Here is a 22915-nt window from a genome sequence, read left to right as displayed (position 1 = left end):
TGTTATTTCCACAAAAAAGAGCATCTCTTGTGTCCAGTTAAGATTGGACATGTTGTACTCATTTGACAGAACTTAACCTAATTACAATGTCCAGTTGGTGAAAAATATTCCATTATTGAGTCATATTTAATACAAAACAGTGCTCTCGGTATTTTATCCAGGGCTAAATGGCCATTGCCAAGTAAGATTTTCAGTCCTGCTGACACTTGCAGCCTGAACAGGATGACGTCATTCTCTTGGAAAGTATTAGTAGGAACCTGTCCTGATGGTATACAGGTTGAATAAATAACTCTTTCTTTTTAGTTAATACCTGGCTAAAGTCAAACTGATGCCTTCCAGTGAAAGCATTGGCCCCTTGAAAAATAACACAGCTTGCTTCTAAGAAAAACTGCTATTAACATTTTATTCTTTGCTGGTTGAATTGTCAAGAAGTCTCCAAGAAGTGTGACTTTAAAATCACTGCAGAAAATAATAAACCATTTATAGAGCTGAATAAATAGATCTGAACTTGTTGGAAAAGGTAAAATGATTGGAATAATGAAAGGGGAAAAAAGAAAATCTGTTACAACCAAGCAAGTGACGCATAGCACACCATAAAATAGGGTATATGTTTCCCCAAATGGACATATCAGGTGTTTGTTTTTATTCAAAATGAATCACTTCTTTTCCCACATCATTTAAGCCTTCTTAAATATGATCTGCATTACCTTTCAGGGTCTCATTGGTCCTCAAGGTCCAATCGGGCCTCCTGGTGAAAAAGTAAGTAAAGCCAGTTCCCTCTTAGTCCTCCCCCACAACTGCAAATGTTTCAGTCAGGACCTCTTAAGTGATTTTGCAGACATACTGCTGAGCTATAGGCCTTACTCGCCTCTCTAAAAGTAGCTATCTGTGTGTCTGTATCTCCCCCTCTATCTGCTTCTCTTTCTATCTGTTTCCTTTCTCTTTGTAGGGACCTCAAGGGAAGCAAGGTCTGCATGGCCTAGCTGGTGCCGATGGCCCTCCTGTGAGTAACACATCTGATTACTTTTTCATTTTTTCTGTCATCTTGACAAAATCCTAAAGACCAACTGTTGAAAATCTCTAAACATCCTTCCGTAGGGTCACCCAGGAAAAGAGGGTCCTCCAGGCGAGAAAGGAGCAGCTGTAAGTATGATGCAAGTTGGTGCTAATTTAGTGTTACAGAGAAGTGTCTCATTACAGCTGTTCCTAAAATGTATCAAAAGTAGCACAACAAAGGAAGGGAGGTCTGGCAGTCTTGTCAGATGCAGTTTAGTCTGCATAGTGCGCCTCAAGGTTAAATGTAGGCAGGCAATTCAGATGCTATCACGTAAATTGCCTCTGAAAATACCAGACCCACACATAGTGGCTTGTGATTAGTCACTTTGTTCTGTGTTACAAACCACAGTAAGCTGGCATTAACATACTCAGAGTTTTTATTGAGTGAGTAAAGAGGTTTTACAGTATTATTTCATGGATTTTTAAACACTAAATACTCTCATTTTAGATAGCATGATAAAAACTGAATAAAAGACTGAATAAAAGATACAGTATTACTATTCTTTATAAGTATTAATAATAGTGTAATATGTTAATAATACGGTATTATCAGTGTTAATATTGAAATTGTGCTATTATATGCAATTTGCAGTTTAACTTGTGAAATGTCTTTTCTTTCCTATCCTGTCAAATTAGCATTGTTAGCTTTTATTTATTAACCTAAATATCTACAGAGTTACAGAATTTTCTCATTTTTTCCTGTTTTATTTCTTTAAATCGTTAGGGTCATCCAGGTCCTATGGGATCTATCGGCTACCCTGGGCCTCGCGGTGTGAAAGTATGTGCCATTGCAGACATACAATACCACTCTGCCATGAAAAGTTTCCCTAAAGTTTTCCCTAAACTTCTTTTTTTTTTTTCACTTTTTTCAGGGCGCTGAGGGAATTAGAGGCCTTAAAGGTGACAAAGGAGAAAAGGTAAACACTGCTCCAGCCTCTTTTTTTACCCACCCTTGTTGACAGATGTCATTCTTTTGAAAATGGACCCATCAGAGTAGTAATTTCTTCCCAAATGAGGCTTTCTTCGAATCCAGCAAGTGGAAAAACTCTTAAAGGCCCATCACACTGGCAGTTAAACCCTCGTGCTACTGAGCTGTAATGGAGTGTGGAACATTAAACTAGAATGAGGCTGCTTTGTAGAGCGGTCTCAGTGCAGATGGATCTGTTTCCATTCTTTCCTGAGATTGCATTGGTTGAACTTATCCCATTGCTCGCTCTGTGTAAGTTTTAGGGTCTTTTGTCAGATTATTAAATCCCATTTTCCCATCACTTTAAAATTCATAGCATGTTCTTAGAAAATCATCTACTTTCATGCTTCTGCCTTAATAAAATCCAGTGGCATAGCTCTTCTTACCCATGCAAAGTTACGATTTGACTTAGTTGTGATTTATTAGTATTTGGTTTAGTGGTTTCATGCATCGTGATATCTCTGAATACTGACATCAGTAGCGGAAGCAAAGAATAAAAACGACAAAATATTGAAAACTGCTTTCTCAAGTTGAACCACCAGGTGTCAGCAAAATAACTTCAAAACTCCCTGTGTCAATGCTTCATTTAAACGACCACTAGATGTCACTATAAATCTTTCTTATAGAGTCCTGACACTCTTCAACATGTAACTTTCATACACAAAGCCTTTTGTGGTAAACTGTCACTGTGATTTTGTCACTTAAATAACAATACAGCTAAGTGGGTTTTTTTTCCACTATACATATCTTAGCTACTTATAGCTAACATAGCTTAGCTGTCATATGATATATTATATTTGATCAATTTTGTATCTTAAACTCTTAGTTTTAAACATGAGTGCTTGGCGTCTTTTGTCTTTAGGGAGAAGATGGATTTCCAGGATTTAAAGGTGACATGGGGCTCAAAGGTGACAAGGTAAACCATCATCTCCAAAATGACAGCTGAGGTTTGCAGTTACAGAGTCTGACAGGACTATTAAAAAACATTTTTTACTTTTGTTTTGGCTGTCTTTAGGGTGAAAATGGCGTACTAGGGCTCAGAGGAGAGGATGGCCCTGAGGGTCCTAAGGGAAAGTCAGGACCGACTGGGGAGTCTGGCCCTATGGGGTCAGCTGGAGAGAAGGTAAGGAGCCAATACCTACAGGAACTAAAATATAAAATCTCAGATTCCTGTTTAATGTTTTTTGTTGTGCTGAAGTTGAAGTTCATCTATAACTGTGTAAGATAAAGTTGTGCGAGTGCAATTTTATAACTTTTCATTATAACACATATTACATAAATACTTTATTATCCAGTCTTCAGACTTTATTACTTTGCAGCCACCTGTCTTCAGCACTAGAACAGTCCTATCCATGAACTTTCTTCATGGAGCTGTCATCTTTCTTACGTCATACTTTAGTCTAACACACTCTTATTGACATAACAAGTAAATAACACTATAACTATAACAAGATTTACATCACAGTTGTGTATCCTAAAGTAGGTGGGCACTCTTTCATACTAGCCATATTCTAATGAAAAATACAGTAATAAACTTGATCAAGAGCTTATCTGTAAATATTAAAAAGTTATCTTTACCTCCTAGGACCTGGCGTCCACATATGTGGACATCACATTTTCTGTTATTTAGACCAAAATACTCAAGGGCCTGATATCCACTTACGAGGACATTATACTGCTACTGTTATATTGAAATTTGAAACAAATATCCTCATATGTGGCTCTCATTTTTCTTAGAAACAAAAATCAGGTTAAACATTTTTTTTAAAAGCATGTGGGATAGTTGCATCAGATTCTGTGTAAATCTTAATGACCATACGCCATCCGAGATGACCAGATTGGACCAAAGTGAATTCACAATTAGCAGAAAAGCCTCTGCATGGATCATGTCAGTTTCATAAATGTGGGATTGAAAACCTTCACATGCCAGAAATAAAATTTTATATTTTACAATGCTTCTGTGAATTTCAATGAAGTTTACAGGTCTGACTGCCAGTGTTTGTAAATGTCAATTGATTCCCTTTATGTTGTTTTTTCTTCTTTTTTTTAGGGAAAACTTGGAGTTCCTGGATTGCCTGGTTACCCTGGAAGACAAGGGCCAAAGGTGTGTGACATAGATTTTCCCTTTTTATCCAATACTGAAGATAATTTCCAGCTTTTGGTGTTCAGTGTCTTGGTCAAGGGCAGTGTAGATGGTTGACAACACAGCATGACTGTCACTGTGTTTACTCACTATTCAGCTTCAGTATCAAGCTGTTTGTATGTGTGTATCTGTGCACAGACTCCATGTGTTTACATATATGAATGTACAGAAATCTATATTGATTTTCTCTATGACTTCACAACATTTTGTTGGCTGATCAGCACTGACCCATATCTAAACCTCTTACCACGTGCCTTTCAAAAACCTGATGACTCACACATTCATAAACACAAATCCAAGCAGACACCTACTGTACACTCTCCAGGCCTCTTTTAGAAGCCGTAACTGGCACGGTCACCTGCTGTAGTCATCAGCTGTCCGCCCTCCTTAAAATCCAGGAATACTCCAACAGCTGACCATTGTGCCACAGCATCACTATCACAATGTGCTGCTGCAGCTGGTTCCTCTCTGCTGCTGTCAGCACTGACACCCTCGCACTGATACGATGGGTCAGATACAACTTGTCTTAGAGCATCCATTTAGGAACTGCTCTGTTAATGTCAGCAAAATGTGAGCTGTGGATATTCCTGAAATTGAGTAAGCTACAAAATACATTTGAAATTTCTAAACTGTATATTTCGGTAATTTGTATTTACTTTTTTAAATCATTTACTGTCTATGCTAACTAGAATGGAGCTTTTCAAGATTTGACATTTTACAATTGTGTAATAGACAGAGTACAGTAAAGGTTATTCAGTGCTAGTAATCATAGCAAAACCAACAAATATAGTCCTCAAAGGATAATAAAGACATCCTGACTTTTCAAATACATAGACTAAATATTTTTAAATAATTTTTTAATATATATTTGTCTGGAACCCAACCGTCCTTTTTGGACTTCCATAGTTCCCAAAAAGTAAATTCTGTTCCCAAAATAGATCATGTGCTGTATGAGACAGAACCTGCTCGTCCCATGTTTCCATTGCAAAGTATCAACAGTGTTATAAAATGTCAAATCGTCCTCAGGAGTATGTTCAGGGTCAAAGTCTTGGCCCATTAACAGCCTTTATCCCCCTCAATCAGCCTGTGCATGAATCCCTCCAATGGCTGTGTTTTTGGCTGCTGCACCCCATCACTCTCTGTTAACAGCTTTCCCACACTGTTAATTCTGGATGCCATTTGCAAGAGCTTCAGTAGTCTTATCTCCATGGTGCAAGTCGTGCTTGTCCAGTACCAGCTCTCCTTTCAGTTTACCATAACTGCACCTCTGTGAAAAACAAATTAAGCAGCATAGATGTCCCTTTCCTGCTGTCTCCACAATGTTGAGCTGTTTACTTCTTGCGTTTCTGCCCACGCTGCCCTGTTGTGGCGCCCTTGCCCATACTGCACAGAATTATTCCTTGTATACATATGCATGTGTGCAATAATGAGCACTATGGATACCGCATAGTGCATCATACTGTGCATCAGAGAGCGTTTTAAACTCAACACACCCATACATGTCCGTGACCTTGGAGCACAGCTGGGTCAGAGAAATGTTTAACTTAAATTGGTTGAACGTATAATTATGCTGCCTAATTCTGCATGAAGGGAAGCTATATTGGTAAGCTGCTTGGTACTCCTGTTAATTCATCCAACAGTGATTACACTCCTAGTATTTGTTTGACTGGCACCATTCTCATTATCATACAGCACAGCCTGCAAAAGTCCACTAACTAAATTGCTGATGGGTAACAAAGAGAATCCACCGTTTCCGTTTTCTTTGTCTTTATTTACTCACACTGCCAGTTTTATCTTCCTCCTCACTAGACACTTTGCTAACAACCTAACAACACCTTTGTCTGTCTGTCTGTGTGTCAGAAAGTGTCAAAGTGACCGGGTTCTTTTGATGCCTTAAAAAGAAGGTGTTCATTTTTTCTAAGGGGATGACAAACTATAAACTGCACACCCACTGATATGAATCGGCTGGCAAGTTAGTCTTTTATGTGGAAGGACTGTACAGTTTCTTATTAATTAGCCCTGTTCAGTAAAGTGCAAAAGGACTGCTGCTACTTCTTCTATAGTCTCACTGACATTGTTACAGGGCAGAGTGTTATTTTATGCTCTCGAATATGTGAATGTATTTCTCCTTTTGCTCACTCAGTCCTTCTCTCTGACTTTTTTTCTCTACTTGCCCTGCAGGGCTCCAATGGCTTTCCTGGATTCCCTGGGGCAAACGGCGAGAAAGGAACAAGGGTGAGGAAAAAAAAAAATTAAATACATGCATACAGAGTCACTCAGCTTTCCTAGTGATCAAGGGGCATCTTACATCTTAAAAGGACACACATACGATTAAACTTTGACACTGCTAGCCTGGATATGGTAGAAAACAAATAAATAGATCTGCCTACTCTACTGTGTGTGTTAAAAAAATCCCAACTTGATTCCAATACATTCAAATTAACTCTGAAATTTGTACAAAAATATGTACATGACCATCGGCTTCCAAAACAATCAATCTGCTGCTGTAAGAGCCTTCTGATATTGACTTGATGCATGCTCAATCATCCAGGTGAGTGAATCCCAAAATGTTTATTCTGTTCATCTGGACATCTGGCCATCCAACTGACTTCTTCAGTCTCAGGTGACTGCAGGTTTCCCCAACCTTATAAACAGTACATTTGCACAATAACTGAACCTAGCCTACCAAAGGGTCTGATTTTGACTCTTATAGCAATTTACTTTCTTTTAGCCACAGGATCAGTGAGGACTGTCATCCTATTTTATAACAAAGCTGTTGGAATGTCTTTGAGGTCAAAGCTCAGTGCAGGCTTTCAACACTAACTCTGTCGCGCTACAAAGGCCGTACCCAGAAGACTGCTGTAAAGATGTACTGTAGGTCTTCATGGAGGACTGACAACTATATTCAGCTGTGTGAATGAAACTAGTGAGTGTTTGAGCCAAAGGGATGAGAGTGAGGGTTTCAGAATGAAGCTGGTTATTATTGACAAGAGAAACTGCGCTCGTACAGACATTGAGAAGCAGACATGCTCGGCCCCAGCATGCTAGAACCGACAGCTAGTTCAAACTGTCGAGTGTCTATGGGTAACCACTTACAGCATCAATTTGTTTATTTATTTTTGTCCTAAAGTGCTGTTTCCCTGACTCAAACTCCTGGAACAGTTGCTTCTGTCTGATGATGGCTCAGCTAAAACTTCCCAAACAGGATATTAAGAAGTATTAAATTAGGTGATGCATGGTTTTTGTCCTAAATCAAAACTTTTGTTTTTCTGTTTTCAGGGAATTGCTGGCAAATCTGGCCCTAGAGGGCAACGTGGCCCAACGGTAGGCAATTCATCTGTCTGCCAGCTCAGCCTGAGCTCTCCACATAAATGATGTATTGTGTTTAAATGAAAATCTCATCCTTTAAAGGGCTGTCTATGGGGTTTATGTATTTTTTGTTTTCTGAAAAAGATATGCAGTAGGTAGAGAATTTTAGAGAGGGGCAGGGATGGCAATTTCCCTTAAATAAAATTATTCTTAGGATTTGCTTCTTATTGTTTTACGCTTTCTAAAACTGAACTTATTATTTCTGTAAATATATTTAATGAATTTAGGGTCCACGCGGTGGCCGTGGTGCTAGAGGACCAACAGGAAAGCCGGGTGCTAAGGTAAGTGCCCATTTCAGGTTTTTAAAGGCAGTTTGCCTGATATAAAATATCTCTTTATGTTTATGTTTTTGAATGGGGCATGATTAAAATCAGTAGTTTGGTACAGCTGCTATGTGAAATACATGTTACTGTGCTCACGTATTATACATAAGTTATTATACATAGTACTGTATGTGTGTCTGTTGAAAGTCTTACATAAATATAGAGCTACCTAAATATAAAATTATAGTGTATCAACATTATAAAACATAGTTCCCCTTTGGTAAATAAATGTGCATGCATGCACACCTTGACTTGATGTGTAACCTCAGTATCAATGATTTGCATGAATTTGATTCATATTTCACACTACTTGTGTTGATGAAGTTCACAAAATTGCTCTGTACCCTGTCTATCTCCTCAGGGCAACTCAGGCAATGATGGACCTCCCGGCCTGCCAGGGGAGCGGGTTAGTATTAGATTTTGTTTGATCAGCCACTCTTGTTTTGCACACAGACTCTGTGACACCAAAAGTATATCAGGTGGATTGAACTTAAACTTGAACTCAGAGTAAATTGTAACTTTTTGTAATTTCAGTGAAGCGCTTAGATTTTAAATCCTTCGGCTAGTTAATTTTAAATGAGCAACCTTATACTTATTTGTGTAACTTAATTTGTGTCACAAAAAGCCAGCAAATTCATAATGAACGAGGCAGTGCTATTTATTTCTTAACAGCAACAGTGAAACAGCTAGGTTTCTCAGTGTGAATCTAATTATATTCCATTTACATGTTGTGGTTGTCATTCGCTATTCTGACTGCTTGATTTATTTTCTTTTCATTTCAGGGACCTCAAGGACCACAGGGACCTGTCGGTTTCCCTGGACCCAAAGGACCTAATGTAAGTAGCTGCTGTCAAGCTGTCAGTGAGCTGGCACCATCCACAACCATGTTGATGCTTTTCATGCAAGCTTTTCAAATATTAATACACACCTGATATCTTGATTCTTATGAACTATCCACCTGTTCAACTCCAGGGCCCACCAGGGAAAGACGGGCTACCTGGTCATCCTGGACAGCGGGGAGAAACGGTTAGTGGGTAGTTTTGTACATTAACACCTTGTGTTGTGATGTTGTGAAGTCACGTATTGCGTCTTTCAGCCTCTCAAATAGCTACAGTTAGTGTATTTCAATGATGTTGAAGTAAAGATTGGGGTCTTTTTACTTTTAATGAATACTTTTTTAAATGTTTTTTTACAAAAGGTAAATAAGTAACATCGCTAGGAGTAGCAGAAATAGGATATTGGCATGACAACGAGCTGATTAAGTGCAGCATCTGTAATGCTGAAGTCCACTCATTATCTTTTCTTGCTTCTTTAGTGGTATACAGTCCTATGTTGTCTAATTGGTTTTGTGTTTACATCTCCATAATTTGCTGTATTATGAGAGTCAGCACCTCTGATATTTTTAAGCATTACATTTTGTATGCATAAGGACTTCTTCTGCTTCTGAAGAAAGAACAACCAAACTTGGATCTTGTTTACTGCACAGGTTTTACAGGCACTTCATACTGAAAAAGCAAGTGACTGTCTATGTGTGTTTTTTTTAGCCTTCACTGAATAGTACTTTAAGTATTACTATGCAAGCACTTTTACAGTGGTATTAAAAAGGTTTGAAAAAGTCAAGATTTAACTTGCTTATACCTGCAGGTGCCAGATTTAGGGTGTGAGAAATATTTTGTCAGCTTAACTATACATTACAGTGTAGTGTAGTTAAAACTGACTTTCTTTATGACCTAATGTTTACCTATTGTACAACACAAAGATGTCAGTAAATCAAATATTAAAATTTGTCCAGTAATATCTTTGATATCTCTGACATCTTCCTCAGGGCTTCCAAGGGAAGACTGGACCTCCGGGGCCTGGAGGAGTGGTTGGACCACAGGTAGATATTCAGCGAATGTCATCATTACCTCCTCTGTTGTGCACATATATTCTGTGTCTCTAGTTTAGGAGTTATGGATTACAGAAATCTAGGTATATATCAGTAATAATAGCTTATCCTAAAAATAGTAATTAGAATGCATTAGATGGTGTTGCTGATCATCAATTTGGAGTTACTATGAAGACCCTGGAATTATAGGAATTATATTTTACATACATTTTATAGTTGATTAACCTTAATGTGTTGTGTTTGTCCTTGAAAGGGACCAACTGGAGAGACAGGACCAAGTGGAGAGCGAGGACACCCTGGCTCTCCTGGTCCACCTGGTGAACAAGGTCTACCTGGAGCTGCTGGAAAAGAGGGTGGAAAGGTAAATGACCATGCATTCAAATTCAAATAAATATAGGTCAAAACTTCTTTGATTATACAGAAAGCCTTGTTAAACAGTGCATCTGTCTACTTTAGTGTTATTTAAAATTATTGTTCTTTTAGCAACTTACAGAATTCATTTTTGTTCTTAACATGCTTTTTTCACCCCAGTTTAACAGCTTTGTAACCGACATATATTGGTATAATAGTGTGTAGGTAAACTGAAATACACTGATAAAACTATTTAACAACCACATGTTTCTTTTTTTGGGGTGGGGGGGTTGTTCAATATCCAGTCTGTGCTAGTCTTAATTATTCTTTGGATAGCTCTATGTTTACTGGCCTACATTTTCTTTTTTTGCCATTACATTTTAATCACTTGCTATTGTTCCCGCATAATTACGTATAATTTTAGCTGTTATCACGAGATCAATCTTTTTTTTTCTGTCATTCTCACAGATTGAGCTCTTCTTTGTTTTCACATAAAGGAACTCTGCCTTTCATGATTACCCAATGTCAGTTAACTGACTTATTCTCTTTCCCTCTGTAGGGTGATCCAGGTCTTCAGGGTCCTAGCGGCAAGCCAGGACCTGCTGGCCTGAGAGGTTTCCAAGGTGCAAGAGGTCTTCCAGGGGCCATGGTAACACAGAGACCTCCCACAGATTAATACATTAACGCAAACATACTTAACATGTCCACATGAAACTGTGCCATCCCACATCCTGCGCATCCACCCAGCTGAATTTAGCTCCAAACTCCAATTACCAGGCTAACAACCTGCTGTTAAACCAAATGTCACACTTGGCAGTGGACCTGACTGAACGTTACAGAATGGGCTTTCATAGAACTGAGAGGATTCAGTAATACACAGATTGATATATTTTATCATTACTGGTGTCAGCAATTTTAAAAATATGTTTTGTTTTTTTCCAATGTGGCTATGACATAAAGAATGTCCCTCTAATCAGCACTATGCTGCATGTCGTAGGCATGAATTTCCTCATTTAGAATTGCACTAGTGGAGCTTATAAGGAATTCGTGTTTAGTTTTCTATCGAAGAATGAGTCAGATCCCTTTGATTCTGATTCAAACCCACAACTTACTCACTGCATCTCATGCACTCTAGCCTTCTGCATAACCTGAATTAATTCTCAATAAGAGTGGGTGTGAGTGAGAAAAAGTTCAAGGTCAGGGAGGATGCTGACTGAGGATCAACTTGAGGAACTGTGGTTGAAGCTCATTTCAAGGCTGACCATTAAGAGAGCGCATGACAGCACTGCTCAGACTTATTGCAGCCGTTATGTTTGTCCCATGTGTGCTAAGGAATGGCTTTCCTTTTATAACGAGAGTACACATATACTGTGTGAAAAGAAAACTCACACAACCTCCCACTCTGTCAAAGTGATTTCATCCACACACAGAAACAGACACACATGGATATGTGCACTTCTTGTATTAGTGAAAATAAAAGCATAAATCTTCAATTCAGTTCAGTTTTATTTATATAGTGTTAAACCACATCAACAGTTGCCTCAAGGCACTTTATATTGTAAGGTAAAGATCCTACAATAATAAACAGAAAACAGAGAAAACCCCAGCAATCATATGACCCCCTATTAGTAAGCATCAGTGGGAAGAAAAAACTCCCTTTTAACAGGAAGAAACCTCCGGAAGAACCAGGCTCAGGGAGGGGCGGCATCATCCGCGACTGGTTGGAAGTGAGGGGAGGAAGACAGGAGAAAGGCATGCTGTGGAAGAGAGCTAGAGATTAATAATAACTAATAATTAAATGCAGAGAGGTGTATAAATGCATAGTGAGTCAAAAAGGTGACTGAAGAAGAAACACCCAGTGCATCATGGGAATCCCCCAGCAACCTACACCTATTAGAGCACATAAGGAAGGATTCAGGGTTACCTGATCCAACGCTAACTATATGATTTATCAAAAAGGAAAGTTTGAAGCCTAATATTAAAAATAGAGAGGGTGTCTGTCTCTTGAATCCTAAATGGAAGCTGGTTTCACAGAAGAGGGGCCTGAAAGCTGAAAGCTTTGCCTCCCATTATACTTTTAAATACTCTAGGAACCCCAAGTAAGACTGCAGTCTGAAAGTGTAGTGCTCTAATGGGGTGATGCGGTACTATAAAGTCATTAAGATAAAATGGGGCCTGATTATTCAAAACCTTTTATTTGAGGAGCAGGATTTTAAATTTGATTCTGGATTTAATAGGGAGCCAGTTAAGGGAAGCCAATATAGGAGAAATATGCTCTCTCTTTCTAGTCCCTGTCAGTACTCCTGCCACAGATAAACTCAAGGCTTTTCAGGAAGTTTTTTTTTTTTTTTAGGACATCCTAATAATAATGAATTACAGCAGTCCAGCCTAGAAGTAATAAATGCATGAACTAGTTTTTCAGCGTCATTCTGAGACATGACATATCATTTCTCAATATTGTACAATATGGAAAAAAGCAATCCTACATATTTATTTAATATGCACATTGAAGGACATATTCTTATCAAAAACGACTCCAAAGTTCCTCACAATGTTACAAGATTCAAAGATAATGCCATCCAGAGTAAGCATCTGGTTAGATGCCATATTTGTAAGACTTTTTGGACAGAGTACAATAACCTCAATTTTATCTGAATTTAGAAACATAAAATTAGAGGTAATCCAGGTCTTTATGTCTGTAAGAAATTCCAAGTTTACCTAATTGGTGTGTGTTATCTGGCTTAATAGGAAGATAAAGTTGTGTGTCACCTGCATAGTAGGGAAAAATTATGCTATACCTTCTGATGCCTAAGAGAAGCATGTTAAATGTAAACACAATTGGTTCTAGCACATAACCCTGTGGAACTCCAAAATTAACCTCAGCGTGTAAAGAGGACTCTCCATTTATATGAATAAATTGGAGCCTATTAGATAGATATGATTCAAACCACTGCAGTGCAGTACCTTTAATACCTACAGGATGCTCTAATGCTCTAAAATGTTATGGTCAACAATGCTGAATGGTGCACTGAGGTCTAGCAGGACAAGCACTGAGATGTGTCCATTGTAGGAGGCCATAAAAAGATCATATGTAACCTTCACATACTGTTTTACAGCTAGTTTTTCAAGAATTTTTGAGATAAAAGGAAGGTTGGAGACTGGCCTATAATTACCTAAGACAGCTGGGTGAAGCGATAGCTGTTTAAGTAACGGTTTAAGTATTGCCAGCTTGAAGGCCTCTGGTACATTAGAGATAGGTTGATCATTTTTAAGACTGAAACATTCGTTATTGGTAGGACCTCTTTGAAATGACTGAAATTAACTCAGAAAGATCAGTTTGAGAAAAAGAGTTTAAATCTTTTTCCTTTTGCAGAGTAAGTGTAGACAGACACACACCACACACACGCACACACATACAAATATACATATTGCCACTGAGCACACACAGTTTATTTTTCTTTTTTTATGGGCATAGAGACACACACACACACACACACACTCTTCATCACATCGCTCAGTCTTAAAGAAAGGCATAGTGACGATATATGAGCCAATAAATAACTTTTTGTCTGTCCAGCAAAGAAAGATCCTTCCAGTCTTCTAATGCACCGTGGTGAAATGTGGAAGTGGAGAGCCTGCTTGGCAGCCTCTGCACCCCCTGGCTCTGTTGAAGCTTGTAAATTAGTTATTATAATGAAAGTCTTTACAGCCTCTGGTGAACTGTGTTTTCCATAAGCAGTCTCAGCCTCCTGGCGCTGTGATTCAGCACAGGATTTGACATTCAAGGACCAAGATCTTGAAGAGATGACAAAATGCCAGAGATAAATGGACTATACCTGAACTTGTAGCCCACCTTGGCCTCGTTTTTTTTTTTTTTCTCTTTTTCATTTTCTCTGATGCTTCTTGAAATTATTCCTGTTATATTAATAATGTAAATATGCCTACAGAAGAAGCTGTATCACGAATTATTAACTAAGAGATACATTTTCTCTGGTGGAGAACTGAACTTAAGTAAAAGTTTCGTGCTATAATGAATTAATTTAATCAGTTCCTTTTTTTAGCATGGATTTCAGGCAAATCTCCTCACTAACTGTTACTCCTTCCAAATAATCATTAACAGGATGTAAATTACCACCAGGCTGAAAATGCCCTTTCTGATTGAAGTTTCATACCACTTTTACTGAGTGTCATTAAGTTTTGTTTTTTCACGGGTATTCATTTGCTTTATTAAAGCTTTTTGAAAGAAAACCTTTAAAAGACTCTAAAATTGAGGATTAAAAACATGCACAATTAGCCAAAACTGGCTACTATTTGGTAGTCAATTCAATCAAAGCATCCCATAACTAAAATGTACAAACAGATACTGAATTAGTAAATAGTTGTTTCATCCTTACTTGATTATTTATGATTCAATTTTTCTCCTAATTGCCAGTTATGCTATGATTTTCTAGAGCCAAGCCCTCCTTATGTGCGTGCTCATACACAGTTCAAGCATGCGTATCTACTTACATGCATACATCCACACAGTAATGTTCAGAGGCCCATTTGACAGCTGTGATTACTGCTCTTTGAATAGCATTGAGTGGCAGCCTGCAGTGAGTGAGATCTAACCCTCTCCTGTCCTCTGCTTTCAGGGTCCAGGTGGCTTAAAGGGAGGAGAAGGGCCTCAGGGTCCCCCTGGCCCCATCGTAAGTAGCCTGTTACTATGGTTACCTCATCTCTCTTGCTACAGAGATTGCAGCGAAAAGTAGCTGGTGCTATTGGAGAATGGAGTCACACATGCTGTGCACAGCTCCGTACTTTGGTCATCCAGCAGCACGTGCTATATAAGCTGCAGTGTGGAGGGTGGTAGAACCAAGTGGGGTGGTACGATCGAATTCTGTGACATCATTGCTTAAATGATGAAGTACATATTCAATATGAATTCAATTCAATATTCAGGGCCAAATGGCATTTTTAATTTCTGTTTTCTTTGTTTAGTTTATTTTATGGCTAAGAAAGAAGTAAAGCTACTTCTTTTGTCATAAACTGGATGGTAAAAAGTCTCTGTCCTAAGTTACGCTATAGAGTATATATGTCTTTGCTAATGCTGTTCTTTCTTCTCACTGCATTTCACGCCTCAGACTGGTGTTTATTGTTCAGTATAAAAATAATAATTTTTTAAATTTATGTAGCATATAAATCTCTGTACCACAATTTGAGAAAAAAAACTCTGCTTGATTTATAGTGTTTTGTCCAACACCTTTGCTTGAATAATGATCTAACCATTGCCTAATTGCTTAATCGAACAGCAATTCATCCCTGTTACTCGATTGGTCACAAATGTCTCCCTCTAATACTTATTCGTTGCTATAGCAACTGCCGTTGCACAGTTTTCACTCAAATGACAATTCCAAGAAAAGAAACAAAGTTTATCTTTCTGTAATGAACTCATTTTTTTTCATTCAGCATCGATCACAGTAAAGAATCATATACACTATAGCAGGAATGTCATCGCACTTGCTCATACATACTTTGTGGCCCTGAAAAGAAGCAAAATTGGGTGGGTAATCTAAAAAAAAAGTAGGGCACTTTTACTCTGCCTTTGTCTCTAAGCCCCTCAGTTTGCGATATATGCAATGAAAAGCCTCAGGAGCTCCAGCGGTGATTTTGTACAGAAAGCTGACTGACAGGCTGCTTTGAACTGGCTGACATTTTGTTCAAGCGTTAAACGTGGGCTCCCGATAATTGCCCCTGCTCACCAGCGACAGAGCAACACCAGATTAGATGACAGCGGATATGCAGAGCACTGATGAAAAGATGATGAAAGTGAGAAGAGGGGCGTTCTCTGAAGGAGTGAAACCATTTCCACAGCGAAATGAGATAGTTTTCTTAAATTGGCTTGAAAGCAAGCCATTGGATGGAAACGTGTGATAGAGTGTTTTGGTAGATTTCAAAAAAACTCCTTAAAAGGAGTCCAGTGTGCAATGCCCACGCACACAAGAGATGTGATATTTTCCTTCATCGATTTCCTGCCAGAGTTTGAGCTGCTGTTGTTCTGTGGGAACGTGTGTGAGTTCCGTGTGTGCGTTTCTTTTCTCGTCTGTGTGTTTGAAAGAGACTGATCAGGAAAGAATAGCACAGGAAAAAAAGAAAGGATGAATGCGACAAGTCACAAACTTTACGAGAAAAACATGGGTGAAATGAAAGGGCGGGAAATGGACTGAAAAAGTATAAAGTTATTTGAGTCAAAGGAATGTGTGTGTGCTTGTTTGTGCATGTGTGTCATCGTGGCCAAGTTGGCAGGCTGTGGATGACAGTTTGGAGCTTGGAGTGTGTCACCAGCAATGTCTATCATGAAACGGGCCAGGCATATGAGTGCCAGGTGGCATCTCACATCAGCAGCTGAATCAGAGTGTGTGTTTTTCGTGTGAATCAGTCCGAAGCGTTGGCCTGTACACATGCACATTTAATTTTATTTGAAAGCGGCTCTACCCAGACCTTCCCTGGGTAAGGGAATGCCAAAAAGACCTCGTGATCAACAATGTAGTGGCAGTTCATGTGATTTGGGGTACCTACACAGTGATGAGCACCCACCTGGGAATAGTGAAGAGCAGGGTAATAAGGCATGCTGATGTGGGGAAAATGGTGAGACCTTCCAAAAGGCCTTGGCTGGGGAAAGCAGCTCCGGCCTATTAAATAGATAAGAGTGTTCATCAGTGGCTCCCTTCATAGGTAAGCTTTGAGGCTGTCAGCAGGGTCAGTGTAATTTTAGAATGGTTATCAGTTAATGGCTATATTTCTAGCATGTCACAGCTTATAGTAATGCTGCGGTTAGTTACTGTGGTTAGTACTTCTAACAATGAAATAAAAACTTAAATATTTGCACCAGACTGCAAATGCTACCATCGTCTTGAGGGAAAACTTAGTTGTTGTATGTGCACAGATAATAGGCTTTTATGTTTGTGATGTTTTTCATTCAAATCTTCTTCACATTATCGTGACAATATTCTCCAGGAATCCTATTCCTTCAAAATTTCTTTAAAGTAAACTAACAGGCTAGAGCTAATCCAGTTAAAAAAAAACATGGCGTTTAAATGTCTTGACTCTTTTTTTTGTCATTTGTGGGTCTCGTAATAGGGACAGAAAGCGACAATAATATAACCGGCAACTGTGAAATGGCTGTGACGTAATCTGACAGAGGAGTCCAGCAGGCTGAGATTGTTATTCTAAGTGTCTGAGATTGCTTTTTGACATTATCCTGTCATGCACGTCATGCATGTCATGCATGTCGCATATACTGATGCCACGTCAACAAAATAGCTTTAGCTAATAATATTATCTCTACTCTGTCTACAAAGGGTCTCTTTATTCTTAGAACCAAATGTGTTTTTGTTGGAGTTTTTTTATTTTACTTTTTTCGCCTGTTTGACAGGTAGTAATCATTTCAGTCAAAAGGGTCATAGTGGTCTACTAGTCCTAGGGTTGTCAGATAGGAATGTTTCCATCCATTTGTCCATCCACAAGTAGACACAAGTGAAAACCTTAAAATATATTGGGAATCAGTATATTGCCAACCACGCACAAACATGAACTGTGATTTAACATTTTTAATATCTATCTATCTCACATAACACACGTAAGATTTCTTTTTGCTCTCTAACTCTATAACAGAACTCTAACTGTCTTATTTAGACAGCTCTCTCAAACTATCGCTCGGGTTTATACCATTGTCTTTCTATAGCAATTAGCCTCTTACAATATTTCTGATTCCTGACTCTGAAGGAGTCCCTTACATTCTGCTTTTAGAGAACAGTCTAAACATGTCTTATATGCAGCCAATCCAGTCAAAAGTATTGTGTTTTTTGCTTAATAAGAGACAGATTTCAAGTATTGCTCTCTTTGATACTTTAGACATGAAAATGTGCCTTGAAGTTTAAAATACCAGAATTTTCTTTCTAGGCAGACTTTCAAATCAATTTACCCTTTTAAGCTTAAGTCTGGACAAAACACACTTGCTTTTTGCTCAACTGTTTCTTAGCTTTACTGTAGCAAATTGCATTTTTGAGTAAGACAGCAGTGACTGATGAGTGTTTGTTTACAGGGTTCTCCTGGAGAGAGAGGTCCTGCTGGCTCCGGAGGTCCCATTGGTCCCACAGGACGCAATGGTCCTCAAGGACCACCTGGCCCTGCTGGAGAAAAAGGGGGTCCTGTGAGTTTTTTTCTCAATTTTACTTGGTGAAATACCTATTTAAGTTCAATATATCAAGATTTTACAATATTGTGCAAATTATGTTTTAGGGAGAGAAAGGTCCCATGGGTCCTGCTGGCCGTGATGGCATTCAAGGTCCTATTGGTCTTCCTGGTCCAGCTGGTCCACAGGGTCCTCCTGGTGAAGATGGTGACAAGGTGGAGCAAAGTTTTAATACCTTAAAACCTAGAGTTGATTGATCTTTATATTTGCTACAGGGAGTTATAATGTTTTGTTTGTTAAAAACAAAAGCTTTTAAGTTCTTGGTTAAAGATAAAAACAGAGAAATGAAAAAAAAACTATCATTTTATAACCTCAAAGAGAGCTGTCAGCTTCAACTATGAACTCCTCTTTATTCTAAAGTATTCTTGTATCAATGTGAGGCCAGCTGTCCGACAGCTAAAACTTGGCCAAAAGTGGGTCATGCAGCAGGGCAATGATGCCAAGCACAGCAGAAAATCTCCACAGAATGGCTGAAAAAGGGAAAAAATCAAATTGTTACAGTGGCACAGTCAAAGTCCAGACCTCAGCCTGAAATGTAACCTTAAGAAAACTGTGCATAAATGAATGCTCACAAAAATCAGTGAACTGAAGCAAGTTTGTAAAGAAAACAGAGACACAGTTCCTCCAAAACAATGTGAGAGACTGATAAAGTCATACAGAAAATGAATATTTGAAGTTATTCCTGCTAAAGGTGCTACAAGCTATTAAATCTGTTCACAGGACTATATTTATTCATTTATTTATTTTTTTTAACTATACTTAACCACAAGCTTGTTATGACAGCAATTACTCCCGATAGAATCTTACATTAAGTAAACAAAATAAGCACACACTAACGGCTTTAGAAATCTTCTTAAATGCAAATAGACAAACAAATCCATGTACTGAAATAGCCAGTTGTTTACACATCCTGTGTACCCTGAGGCCAGCAAATCCCACATCCACACTTGATACACTGAACCAGAAATTTGCATTTTTACATTTGTAACCATGACACCCTCTTCAATCCCAGTCACGTCTTCTGCCACAGCATTTTGTCAATCATAGAGCCAATGGGGTTAGACAGGGAGCCAATCAATTAATTACAAACACTCACCCAAGGTCTTTGTGGGCCAATCAAATTAGATTCTCTTGAGAAATATTTACTGCCTAATCATGGTAAAGGTGACACTTTAAGATATTAGACTTTGACTAAACATGGAGGAGAGAGATTTGAGCTCTGCTTTGTCTGTATGTGCTTGTTACACTGCAGGGAGAAGTTGGTGGACCTGGACAGAAAGGAAGTAAAGGAGACAAGGGTGAACTTGTGAGTCTTTTTCTTTCCCTCTCGCTCTCTTTTAATGAAGTTTTATGTCACAGATTCATTCAAATCAGTGAGTTTTATTACAATTCATGTTAAATAACCAAAGATGCTGATTTCACCACTGAATTGAGTAGAACAAAAGGAATAGATTGCTAGAAAATGTTTCTTATTTTGCCCTAAAAAGTCTGCAGCATATAAAATACTAGCTGAAGTGCTGCTATGTTTACAAAATGGTTACTTAGTTTGTAATAAGAATTGCAGCGTGTTCTGTCCTCATCTTAAACGCTTGTATTTTTTCAGTTGACTTTTGTTTGTCCTCACACGCATCACGTCAAATACAGATTGAATTAGATTTTTCAAATGTCATTATTCCAGGTAGACAGTGTGTGATGGAGATCAGGTTTAGCAGGCAACTGCCCTATATTTCATTGCTCGATTCAGATGGCGTGTCTATCATGTACATCTTAATAATCAGCTTCCTCCTGTTTGTAGGGTCCACCAGGCCCAACTGGTCTCCAGGGTGTAGTTGGAGCTCCTGGTCCAGCTGTGAGTATCTCATCCTCTGACCATCTAATGTCAAAGTTTATTCTCTGAAGTATTTTCATACACCGATAAGAATGTAACCCTAAAACATTAAAAGTTACACGAATACCCATTTATACTGTACTAAAATCCACTCCGAATATTGCTTTCTGTTTTCACAAAACTTTCCAACCTTTATTTCACCTTTCGTGAATTTTTAAAGACTTTCTTACCATCATTTGTGATGCCTACAGAAGTAAGTGCTGTCTTCTTAATGTCATCTCTTCATTACCATACTGGCTTCTGGGTAAGAACGGTGAAATGGGAAATCAGATTTTAAAAACTTTTTTTTTCAAAACAAGCCCCCATGAAGACAGGGAGGGTGTAATAAGACCAAAAGGCTGCCGGCTGAAACTTGTTATCTCCAGACCTGCAGTCCAATAATGACGTGCCATTGAATCGTGTCTCGTTTTGAAGGACGACACCTTTTTATTGATTCATCATCAGCAACACTCTGATATGAGCAAAAGTTACTCTATGCAGGTTTTTGCTTAACCATTTCTTGCCGATTGTATGATAATCAGTTAAATGGGTTGTTTAAGTGTTTAGATATATTTAAAAACTGGACACTTGAGTCATAATTGTGCTTGCTTGGAGACCCTTGGTTTAATAAACAATATTTCATTTCCCAGATGGACAGAAATTAACAACTGTTCAGGCAGGTCAGGGCCATATTATGCAAGCACTATTATTTTTTTTACTCTTGCCTCTGCAGTCCAAAAACCTTTGGCTGCAGTCCCTGTTCATTTTAATATTCCCCATCCTTTTATCATTGTAATGCTGCACAAATTTCCTTTTAATTACTACTTTTAGTCCTGTATTAGAATCGGGGTACCAAAAAGACTTTTTCATAAAAGACAGCTTTTATCCCCCATCAATTAAAATGCAATTACAAATTTGGTATTTGTTATCCTGGAAACTCATGCAAAGCATTACGCTTGTGACCTTGCGTTTACAAAACAGGCTTGCACACAGCAATAATGTGCCAGTCAGTGCACCAGTCATTTCCTTATATTGAGTTCTATGGCACCAGACCTAGCTGAGAATACTGCCTTGTACGGTGCAGAACATCCTCTACTCTTCCATCTCATTAACACAACAGGGAAAGTCCTGTTTCTACAATAGCTGATGGCCCGAGGGCAACTAACAGCTCATTGCTGTAAATTATCAGGCCTTAACAACCATTCTAGCACAAATCCAGCATCTGCAGGGCTCTGTGGGGGCTAGAATAGACCTAGTGAGACGGATTGCCGTGAGCAGGTAGTGCTCCCGAGCTGCATAACAAATTATTTAACAGTTGTTTGTCCTGGTGAGTCAGTCTGCTCATGTGTATTCATATCTTCATAACTGAGTCCTGACTCGTGCTGTGTAGTTTTAACATCGTCTGCTCTGTTTTTATTATTGCATGTCTGAATGCTGTTATCACTTGTGGCTACACTATGTACCCCACTTTTCAATCCTGGAAAAATGCTTGTGTATGCTGGCAAAATGAACGATCCAATTTCCTTCTCTGCTAAGGCTTAACAAGATTTACAGCAGCTCAGTCACTGGTGCTGTTGTCTTCAAGATGCAACTGAGGTCAAGCATTCGTAATGAAACAGTCTATGGCAAAGCAGTATTGATCTTCATCAGGATGTGGTGAACATCCTGTCCTACAAATGTGCTCTTGTTTAGCAGCGGCTTATAAGAAGACAAAAAAATGAAGTTGACAAGAGCAATCTTGGAAATGTCACTTTTGAGAGGACAACACATTTTTAAGATATGAAAAAGCTTATTTCTAACATAATGTAAGGAAAACAAAAACCCCACAAGAGCCACTTAGATTTATTTCATGAACAATCTAAACATAAATTTTGCGAGATCCATTTCAGGTATGTCATAAATTACACCTCCCCGAGCATGCGTTTGGTGCCTGCAGATCTAAGCACAACCACAAGTAACTATGCTGAATCATATCTCATTCAATTGCACCAGCTACACTTTTTACATTTAAACAGATCCATGCAAAAATTAGTACGGAGTCTTAAAAATATAAATGCTCTCAGCTAGCAGTTTTAGAGCACGTAATTATGCACCGACTTGTGCTGATTAAAGTCCTACCAAAGCATTTTTCTAATTAGGACTTCAGTGTGAACTGAAAATTTCAAGTTGTTTCTGACTGAGATCTTTAATTCAGAGAGCAGAGAGCAGTATGTAAGTTATGCTAAACATACTGTTACAGTTCATAGTTAGCTTTTGCATTTCTTTTCATAAATTACACTTCAAATAAAACTTTATTTATATACTAATTAATTAAGACTAGATGAAGGTCAATCCAAGGTAAAAGATGGACAGTACTTAAAGTGTCTCTGCAGACCTTTTTTATTTTTACAGCCCAGTTTTTCTGTTTAACTGGAAGGAAAAGTGGAGAGTTTCAACATAATATAGTATTCAGTAAAGGTTTATACTTGTTTTTATACTTGTATTAAGTACAATTGTACCCAAAAATTGCCATTTGTTTCATTGCTTATGATGAATTGACATAAGAAATTCACCAGTGTTGGACTGTTTTCACGTGACACAAGAAGTAAGCTTCATACTTAGATGGTGAGCTGTTATTGCGTTTTCTATGTTTTGGCAGGTCCGGATAGTTTCTTCCAGCAAAAGCCTCTATTGCTCTGATTCAAGGGCACGGATGGTGCCAACACATATACGGAGGTT

The 22915-nt window shown here is 38.4% G+C and overlaps 1 protein-coding gene across 1 annotated transcript in view; it reads left to right on the top strand.

Annotated features, from left to right (window-relative positions):
* The window catches only part of col11a1b (collagen, type XI, alpha 1b), a 79968-nt gene that overhangs the window by 37831 nt on the left and 19222 nt on the right, over nt 1-22915 (top strand). Inside the window, exons 24-45 of the mRNA XM_085438555.1 lie at nt 715-759; nt 950-1003; nt 1099-1143; nt 1781-1834; nt 1929-1973; nt 2886-2939; nt 3039-3146; nt 4074-4127; nt 6348-6401; nt 7446-7490; nt 7763-7816; nt 8220-8264; nt 8641-8694; nt 8831-8884; nt 9684-9737; nt 10000-10107; nt 10657-10746; nt 14732-14785; nt 18181-18288; nt 18378-18485; nt 19583-19636; nt 20126-20179. Coding sequence (XP_085294681.1) covers nt 715-759; nt 950-1003; nt 1099-1143; nt 1781-1834; nt 1929-1973; nt 2886-2939; nt 3039-3146; nt 4074-4127; nt 6348-6401; nt 7446-7490; nt 7763-7816; nt 8220-8264; nt 8641-8694; nt 8831-8884; nt 9684-9737; nt 10000-10107; nt 10657-10746; nt 14732-14785; nt 18181-18288; nt 18378-18485; nt 19583-19636; nt 20126-20179 — 1395 coding nt within the window. The remainder of the gene's footprint in view (nt 1-714; nt 760-949; nt 1004-1098; nt 1144-1780; nt 1835-1928; nt 1974-2885; nt 2940-3038; nt 3147-4073; nt 4128-6347; nt 6402-7445; nt 7491-7762; nt 7817-8219; nt 8265-8640; nt 8695-8830; nt 8885-9683; nt 9738-9999; nt 10108-10656; nt 10747-14731; nt 14786-18180; nt 18289-18377; nt 18486-19582; nt 19637-20125; nt 20180-22915) is intronic.

Source organism: Copadichromis virginalis, linkage group LG18 (genome assembly GCF_057382275.1).
Source record: "Copadichromis virginalis isolate Kocher_CV1m ecotype Utaka linkage group LG18, C_Virginalis_male_GT1.1, whole genome shotgun sequence".
Taxonomy (NCBI): Eukaryota; Metazoa; Chordata; class Actinopteri; order Cichliformes; family Cichlidae; genus Copadichromis; species Copadichromis virginalis.
The sequence above is the reverse complement of the archived record's forward strand: the minus strand, read 5'-3'. Positions and strand labels throughout refer to the sequence as shown.